Here is a 9,815-nt window from a genome sequence, read left to right as displayed (position 1 = left end):
GGGGGGGGGGGGGGGGGGGCTGGTTTGTTGTGCTTTCAGGTTAAGCAAGGTAGTGCTGACGTCCTTCCCCCTAGCCACAACTCCAAGCGCTCCTGGGGGATCATGGGGCTTGCCCAGGCCAGGTGGGATGTGTAATCTCACCAGTGTTTTCTGGGTCTGGGTTTCCTCTCAGCTGGACATTCCCAGAACACGTCATGTGTACATCCTGATCAGATGCCTAAAATAGGGCTGTTGCGGTAAAGGAATTTCCCCTGTGGCGAGCAAGCATGTGGTATTACCGCCATTTTTTTGTTTTGTTTTTGCAAATTACTTTTTATGGGATACAGCGGGATAATGTCATCTCAGTACCTGCTTGAACTAATCACCTGCACTCCTGGTTTGTTATTAGCATGGTATTTCTTTATTGCGGATATTGCAACAGCCCTAGCCTGAAGCATCTCAACTTCTTAATTTCAATGCAATGGAGCACTGGTTCTGGGCTCCTTCTGGGTAGCCTTCTGGTCATCAAATAAGCAGCTGTTATTCTTTTGATTGCTACCTAGAACTCGAGGGGCTAAAATGTTGATTGACAGTTAAAGATCCCCCTACACCACAACAATCTGGAACAATGCTAGAATAATTGGCAACTCTAGTTCACTTTTTGATTTCTATCCATCTTGGTTAGTAGGATTTTAGGATGTGGAGTGGCTTCGCAACGGATCACAATGTAGGCGTTTTGAGTCGATGTCAAAGCTTCCTTGAGGAACATACTGAACCCCGTAACTCCTGGCGGTTAGTCTAGTGCCTAGCATGGATGAATGAGCAAACTGTAAAGCAATCCATTTACATCTACTTATAAACAACACTTGAACCTCTTCACTAGGAGAAACTCGTTGCCAGGCATTAGGGGGCAATCCACTGAACCATTTTTTAGGTACCGATTCTCTCTCGCAGAGCCAGAACACCTCGAAGCAATGCCTGGTGGAATTTGTGGGTTAGAGCATAAAACACCTGTAGGTTGGATAGCTACCTACCTACATCTAACATTGAAGAGACTTGTCAACATTATGCAGAACTTTCAGCATGGTAACATGCCACTACAGATCTTTCTGACTACCTTAGTTGCCAAAAAGAACTGCCCAGGCAAGGCCCTGCTTAGACATCTTGTCTTCTCCATGGCATCCAGTTTTTGCTTCTGCATTCCACAAATGATTCAATCCCTCTGGCCTCTCGATACCTATCTCAGGCTCCAACATGGTGTTCATTATGGACTAGCACAAAAATTACAAAAACAAACCACCACTCGGGTTTACATACGGCAAATCCAAGGCTAGATTTAAAAAAAAAAAAAATGAAGTTAGTTTTTTTGGCCTTTTCATGCCTTTATTTGCCTTTACTGCCTTTACTGCAATTTCCCAGCTTGGGATCAATAAAGTATATCTATCTATCTATTTGATAGAGACAGCTGAAAATTGACAGGAAAGGGGGATAGAGAGAGAGGGGATGCGGGCAGCAAAGTGCCGCAGGTCGGATCCGAACCCGTGCCGCTGCAGCAACTCCATTTATGGGTTGGCCAGCTCTACCGACTGAGCTAACCGGGCACCGAAGGCTAGATACTTTGAACTGGCTTTCAGCACATAGGCCCAAGCAACAATCAGAGAACTTTATCTCCATGACACACACTCGCATACAGGCAACCTCCTCTTTCTCTGTAGAAAACTGCATGACATTAGCCACCATTGGGGGCTTTTAGTAGATCCACATCTGGGCAACTCTAGAAAAGATCTGTTTGGGCTCTCAAGCAGGTGCTCTGTAGCGACGTGAACCCTGCTATACAGTATCTAGTTGGCACAGCATAATGAGGTGAAATTCTGTGTCTGATGAACCAGTTTTCATTTACAGGGGTCAGCATTCCAAGGTCCCCGCCTTCAGCGTTTACCCAATTAACAATGTACCAGACCCCTACACCTGACCTTGTGGGTGGGCACACCCACACAAAATCATTACAATTCATATGTGAAGAACTTACAGGCACACCTCACCGTACTGATTTAAGACGAGTTAGATGATTTGACCAGACAAAATCTGTACCCATGGTTTTTGATCTCTTGCCCCTTTAGTTTAGTACCTTGATGAAAGAATGAAGCTGCTCCAGGTGGGAGTAGGACTGGCCTAACTGTCTCTGAAGCCTGTCCAAGGCATGTGAGCTCTGCTGGGTCAACCCCTCCATTTGCTCAGTGGCTGTCTGTTCCAGTGCAGCCAAAGCCTGCTCACTGGCTACCACACGAGCCTGCAAGGCATGTATGCGCTGCTCCTGTAAAGAAAAATAACAGGCAGAACTGTCAGCGAAGGCAAACAATCCTGTTGTGTTTCAGAAAGTACAGAGTCTGCATAGGCCTGTGAGACATTTGTGGCAGTTGTAGTTAGTGGTTGACCCCGATATGGGTTTTTCAATGGCTGATGTTGATATTCAGAGAGCAGGGTCGCCACTATCAAAACAAAGAATCATGTATCATTCTATTTAATTCTATTCTATAGGAAATCAGGTATATGTTTATAGCAGGATGCATGAGTTATAGTACATAGGTCAAAATCTACTTTCTCACTACCTTCACAAAAAAACAAAAAGGGGACCACTAACATCTTTCCTCAGCAGCTAGACTGACAGGGTGGCCTGCAGATGTGTCTGAAGATATTTTTTGTTTATGAGAAAAGACATCAGCCGATTATCTCTTAAAATGCCAGATAATCTGCCACATTAAACGACCAACCGATTAATTGTGTATTGCTAGTTGCAGTAATTGTAGAATTTGATTTTTTCTGACTTTGCAGACTACTAGTGGTAGTGCCTAAACTGGGGACATAGAGAATGAATGGGCAAGAGCGACATATAAATCACACCAATTCCCACCAGAATAATTTGGTATTATCACAAAAAAATGTATTCTTAAAGGTTATTTAGTATATGAGATTTAAAACATTAATATAGCAGCAAACAACTATTTGTAAAGACATACGGGAGTTATGGCGTCACACATTCCATTGCTTGTATTGCTATTCCTGCCTGTCTGTGCTTTGCTTACAAATTAGTTCTGGCTGTGTGTGCACATGTTAGTGCATGTGGGTCCCTAAGTGTACAACTGAGGAGAGCAAGTGAATCTGCTGTTTTTCTCATCAACATTGGTAAATTAAGGCTTTATTTCGACCAAACCAGAGTTGGTGATTGACATCGAACAGACTAACAAAACCAGTTTTTGAGTTTTATTTTGTTTCTGTCCAGTTTGAAATGTGTTCTTACGATTATCTGCTAGGTAAAATTACTCGTTTTATTAATGGAGTCTGGTCGGCTGTAGTACCCATTGTTTTGGTTTGAGAAGGCAGTGTTTTACAACTGGGAATCAGGTTTGTTAATTTTTCCTCTTTGATTAAAAGTTGTCAACAATAAACATTAAAAAGCACAAGAAGGTAAAATGTTCTACTTACTGTACGTGAGAAGAGGACTAAAAATCTACAGTTGCGGTGTAAAGATTGATGAATGGAAGTTACTTTTACTTACTCCTCTATCCTAAATCCTTTCTTTTCTTTCAACTATTTACATACTGCTAAATGGTGATCTGATATTATGAAATTTTTTTGTCTCTTGAACGCAGTGTATCATGGCAGTGCAGTTAATTACAAAACCCAGTAACTGAACTAAACTTGCCTCTCACTGCCCTAAATACTTTGGCACAAAACCAATTGTTAAAAATAAAATTTAAAAAAATGAAAAAATGTTAGGATACAATTCTTGTGAGATTCGGCAGCATGGCTTTTCCCTACCTTTTTTTCCAGGTCCTCCTTCAGTTTTGTACAGGAGGCCTCATACTGGCTTTTCTCTGTGGTTGCAACATTCAGTCTCCTCTTTAGAGATTCAACGAGGGCCTTCCTGTTGGTGGCCTCCTCTGATAAAGTCTTCACCTGTATACAGGTAGAGAAAAGGGGAAATAGGAAGGTAGAAAATTAAGTTAAACAATGGGGTGGGGGAATTAAAACTCACAAACACTTGTGATGAAGGTACTCGAGTCATTGTCATTCTACCAAGGAGCATCAAATTAAGTAGATGACATGACATGTGATGGTGTCAGCCTTTTTCTGTACCTTCTTCTCCAGCTCCTCCACCTGTCCACGGTAACTTTTCTCCATCTCCTGCAAGAACTTCAGTCTCGTCTTCAAGTCTTCCACCAGCTGCCTTTTCATGTTCACATCTCGCTCCGCGTGGCTCGTCCTGGACACGTACATAAAGGTGAACATGAAAAAACACACAAATATGGCAAAGAACACAAATAAGTGTGGGTTCTACACAGATATTCACATTTATGCAAAGGCCCACACTCATCCCGCCACATCTACATAGCAGAACAAACACAAACACACACAGAGACAGACACATACACACTCAAAGCTGGCAGACACAGTGTCCCCATGCAGTGCATCAGGCATGACAGCTCATTATGACAACTAAATACACTGGCATGCTGTTTGGGTAAGTGGAGGGGGGTGAAATAAGGATGCATATATAATTCTAACTGGCATATATTAGAACAAGTGCTCTGGCGGGGAATGCCACACTAAGTGTGACTGGGGAGTCCTTTTTGACAAACGGCATTTTGAATCAGCAGTGACACTACTTGAAAGGCTGTAATCAATATTTAAATGTTTATTATTTTCAGCTCAGCATTAGACCAGTCACATATAAAAACACATCAGCAGGGGGACTTGGCTTGGGAAAAACTGATTATGAAGGGAATACGCTCCAGAAAATGTTGTTTGTTTGTGTGCTGTACTGTGCACATAATACTTCCCTAAAGAGAAGCAAGGTTGGTGTACTGTAAGCTATTCATGTCTTAACTGTTGCAAACACGCACCACATGTCACTTCCTATTTTGATAACTTGCTCTATTGACATGTTTAATATTCCAGCATTCTGCACATCCATGCTATAGAGAGGACTTTTTAGTTTAAATGGGCTCAATATGTTAGTATGTTTTATTCTGTTTTCATAAAAGGCAAATATGAGGCATTTTTCATGGTTGTCTATGCCTTGGGGAATTAGAACAAATAGAATAAAGATCATAAGGATGCAGTTAATTAAAATGGTTTTGCCGTTTTTTTTTTTTTTACCAAAGATGTAGTAGATCTCTTAGCTCCCACACGCATCATGGCTTGTGTGTTTTAAATAAACAGATGACGCAACACGAGAGCAAATGCTTTCGTGTAAGTAAATGTCCCTGTCTCCCTAGGTGGATGAATGCCTGAGGGCAGACTGGCTAAATAAATGTGAGCTTGTCCTATTGGAGTGGCATTAAATTAAATGAGAGAGGAGTCTAGCCGGGGGTCTTTGGGGGGAAGTCGCGCTGGCTGGTTACCCCATGGATTTGGCCATTAATGAGAAAACCCATATTGAACCTTTCAGATGACTGTCTGGTGTTGACTTAAAGACGGAGAGCAGCAATAAGAGCCCCAGCAGCTCCCTCTGCCCCAATGCTAATGGCAATTAGACCGACAACATTTATTTTAGATGTTCTCTTCTTCTGCACCCCAAAAAGAATAGAGGATAAAAAAGAATGAAGGATATATGGTGCTTCTACCAGAACGTGTGATCTCTATTTATGAGTGTTAGTGGAAAGAGAGAAAGAGAGCCTCAAACTATATCCCAATCACTCACACGTTTGTTCCCTTTGTTCTGTGCTTGTTGGCAATATTGTTCATCAAACATGCGTGTATTGTAATGATAACAGTCAGTGGTCTGAAGTGTGCCTGTAAGAGAGAGCGAGAGCGCACAATCCTGTGTATGTTGTTAAGAATGAAGTGCGGGTGGACGTTTCATGTGGCTGATAGACAACAGGGCTAAAGATGAAAGAAGCAGCTTCATAAATAAGGCAGGGCCATAGTGCCGGATATTGACTGAGGACATGCCGGTATACTTTGAAATTCATTTCTTTTTTTCTCCCTTCTCTTCTTTAAGGCGAAGAAGCCTTGCTCCCTGTGTGTGTGCTGAGATGTATATTTCAGAGATGTCTAGACATGTCTTTCATTCTGAGAAGGGGTCCCTCCATGGAGGCAAATGGAGAGGTAGGCTAGAAGAGATGGCGAGTTACTTATGAGTGTGAGTGAGTGTGTGACAAGAGGCTGAGGCTGTCGTGGAAACTCAGCTGAGGGATGTTCACTCTGTCTGGCTGTGATCTGCTGTGCTTTGGTCACACACAAACACATACGCACTGTGATTGTACACATGCCCTGGATGCATTATTGAGAATGGCAGGCAGAGGACACAGCATACTAGACAAAGAGAACGAGAGGGAGGAAAGCCAAGTTGTTCTTTGTACCTTTCTCCCAGTTCAAAAATGAGATTCTAATGCAGAATGATGATATGCGCCTTTCACAGTGCTGTTCAAATATCAACAGTTTCTCTGAGTGAATTGTTTATAGCTATACATTCTGACTATGTAACGCAGCCAGAGCTCCAGTACGTGAACCACGTAACTCATTAGGGTTTGTGGCCCAAAGGCCAGAGTGATGCTGCGTGGGTTTTAGTGTCATGGGCCAAAATGGTCCCTCCTGCGGCACACAAACAATCAATACACTGCTTTGATCAGCATTCCACATCAGCTACCCACATAAGCAACACCACACTACATGACACATAAGACACCCACACGCACACATGTGCATGCACACTATTCCTTCAGTCATTAATATTCACTCGCTCATGAGAACATGCATAATTTCACAAATGATTCACGCAGAGGAGAAGCCTGCCTAAGTGGAGTGCAGCAAACAGAGTGCTGCCACATGGTGGAATCAAACACTGCAGATGAGAGCTGTAGAGAATGTGCAAACATGCAGACAGAGACACAGGGAGATGGAGAGACAAAGACATAGAGAGGGATTTAGAAAGAAAAAAGAAAGAGATGTACTGCAGAGCAACTGTAAGAAAGAAGCACAAAGAGAAAGAACTAATGAAGAAAAAGGTGTGAAACTAACTTGTCCTGCAGCTGGCGGAGCTTGTCCTCCTTCTCCTGGAGTTGGCCTCGCAGGGCTTTGTTAGCTGCCACCTGCCTTGTGACCTCCGCACTTGCACTCTGGGGGGAGGGCACACAGTGTGTGTGTGTTTGTTAATGTGTTTCAGTGTGTGTGATCGGGGGTGGGGGAGGTTTTTCACGACACGGCTGATGACAGGTCAGACACAGCATGCCTCCTCATTATAGTTACAGCGGGTGGGTGGAAGGTGCTAAAAGAGGTTAAGAGGAAAGCTGTATTTTTTTTAAAGTAGATGAGATAAGGGGAGTAATTAGGAAAAATAACAATTTATAGACCTATACTACTGAATTAATGTTAATGTTAATATTTATAACATTTACCTTGCCTTTTATATATTGTTGTTTTTACCTCCTATACCTCTGTATTATGACATATCAAGACATGTGGCTCATGACAACAGCTTGGCTTCTGATCATAAGACTGATGGATATTTGAATGTTCATGTTCATTTTGGTTTAAAGGGCCCCATGTCTCTTGTGGGATGTGTACCAGTACAAGCTTCTGACAATGCGCTAACTCAGTGTGCGCACCCCCACAGTGCATCCCTCGCCTCTCTCTTTTCCTGTCACCTGACATGACTTCCTCTGCTATGTGTAACGACAGCAGCAATCTGCTCGGTGACACTGATGAGCTGGCTGAGGAGAGAGTGATAATACTGCGGTACCACTCACACCTTATTCCCTATGATGTAGGGCACGTCTCTACTGCTATTCCCCATTTCTCATCTTTCTGACAGGTACTCTGTAATAAGATCAAATGATAAGAAATGCTAATTCATGTCGAAATCACATGCAATTTCAGGTGATGTTGAGTGTAAATTGAAAGGCTGAAGAATTTGTTTTTTTTTACGCTACATGATTTGAAAGTAAAACCTTGAAAGAGTTTCTTTCAGAGTTTCTAAAGTCCTCAAGGACTGCGAGCTGTTCAAACTAGTGAGATGCTAAAGTGACTCAGAAATATCGATGTTTGATAAAATACCAGGGAAATGTTTTTCCATCAAAAAAATATAAATGCTTGTGTATTCCAATACTGGGAGACTGTTTGACACTACATAGTAAGTAGCAAAGAGGCAACCAAAAGCAAATTCAAATTCAAATGTGCAAAATGCATAAACTATATTTTCCTACTTTTGTCTATAAACTTGACTGTATATACAAAAATGAATGTATTTTTTGTGCCAAACAGCATTAATACTCTCTGAATTTTCTTTGGTATTATCCATTCAAGCTTAATAGTGCACAAAATTGGAAATGAACATCATGCTTAACACCATCATCCTATTAAGAGATTTATCTAATAAGGCATGCACAGTAAGACAAGGCATGATTGCAGTTCATTAACCCAGAGTCTACTTGTAACTTGTAACCACTAACCTTAAGTTTGGCTTGAAGTTGTTTGACCTCAGCCCCCAAAGCCTGGGGGGCAACATTAACTGGGCCGGGCATGGTCCCGCCCTGGCAGCAGCACTCTGCATTTAATGGTGCTGTTGGTGCTGGTGGTGGTGGTGGTGCAGTTTGCTGGGGAAACGAGACCTGCCTCCACTGCTCCAGCTCCATCTCCAGAACCTTTTTCTGCTGTTCCATACCAGCCAGGTCAGAGGTCAGCTTCTGCAGATTGAGCGACAGACAGAATTGGTGGGCTAGGATACTGCTGATAATACTACAGCTAAAAACAAAAGTTTTGCTTACTGTTATTATACCAAGCAAACCAATAGTTTTGTTATAGAATGGTGAGAGTTAAAAAGTAATGGGAGACATGATGTACATGCTACATAAATTGACTACGTTTATCATATTCATGTAGTATGAATTTAAATGTAGTATGAATTTAAAATAGAGACTCTTTGTCTCTTAGGTGTCCTCCTTTCTGTCTGCTCCCTTCTATACATTTCTGGAAGGCTTATAATACCCTGCAGCCCTGCAGCACTACAGCACTTTTAATTGGTACACCTTGTGTATGTTATGTATGTGTTATGTATTGTTTTATGGCTTTGTTGTAAAGCACTTTGGGTACCGGTTTCCGCTATTGTACAAGGGCTATACAAATAAAACTTGATTTGATTTGATTGCACATGAAGAAGTCTGAGTCAAATCCAAATCCCAAGTTTTCTCAGTTTCACAATGCAAATGCATTACTAACTCGTAAGAAAAAACACAGTCTTTATTTTAGAAATTCCATACTACATGAATATGATAAACGTAGACACAAAGTAAACACAATATGTTGGAAATACTGTATGTGCCACAGGAGAGCTACGGGCTCTGCTTTAATATCGCAGCTGTGATAAATCTCCTTTTTTAGGGAGATTTATCAGCAGCTGCGATATTTAAAGCAGAGCCCGTAGCTCTGCCTGTGGCACATACAGTATTTCCGAACATATGGTGTGTTTACGTTGTGTCTACGTTTATATATTCATTGTAGTATGGAATTTCTAAAATAAAGACTGTGTTTTTTCTTACGAGTTAGTAATGCATTTGCATTGTGAAACTGAGAAAACTTGGGATTTGGATTTGACTCAGACTTCTTCATGTGCAATCAAATCAAATCAAGTTTTATTTGTATAGCCCTTGTACAATAGCGGAAACCGGTACCCAAAGTGCTTTACAACAAAGCCATAAAACAATACATAACACATACATAACATACACAAGGTGTACCAATTAAAAGTGCTGTAGTGCTGCAGGCTGCGAGGGTAGTATAAGCCTTCCAGAAATGGGTTATAGGAAGAGAGACAGGGAAAGGAACCACCTAGAGGA

General features: G+C 41.8%; 1 protein-coding gene across 1 annotated transcript in view; it reads right to left on the bottom strand.

The window, feature by feature from the left end:
• cntln (centlein, centrosomal protein) overlaps window positions 1-9,815 on the bottom strand; it is an 83,858-nt gene that overhangs the window by 17,810 nt on the left and 56,233 nt on the right. Inside the window, exons 20-24 of the mRNA XM_035659411.1 lie at window positions 8,433-8,666; window positions 7,003-7,100; window positions 4,117-4,243; window positions 3,799-3,936; window positions 2,108-2,293 (exon numbers count right to left, since the gene is read on the bottom strand). Coding sequence (XP_035515304.1) covers window positions 2,108-2,293; window positions 3,799-3,936; window positions 4,117-4,243; window positions 7,003-7,100; window positions 8,433-8,666 — 783 coding nt within the window. The remainder of the gene's footprint in view (window positions 1-2,107; window positions 2,294-3,798; window positions 3,937-4,116; window positions 4,244-7,002; window positions 7,101-8,432; window positions 8,667-9,815) is intronic.

The sequence above is a fragment of the Morone saxatilis genome, unplaced genomic scaffold (assembly GCF_004916995.1).
Source record: "Morone saxatilis isolate NCDOM2014 unplaced genomic scaffold, NCSU_SB_2.0 Contig17, whole genome shotgun sequence".
Taxonomy (NCBI): Eukaryota; Metazoa; Chordata; class Actinopteri; family Moronidae; genus Morone; species Morone saxatilis.
Note: the sequence above shows the minus strand (reverse complement) of the source record. Positions and strands in the feature narration are given on the sequence as shown.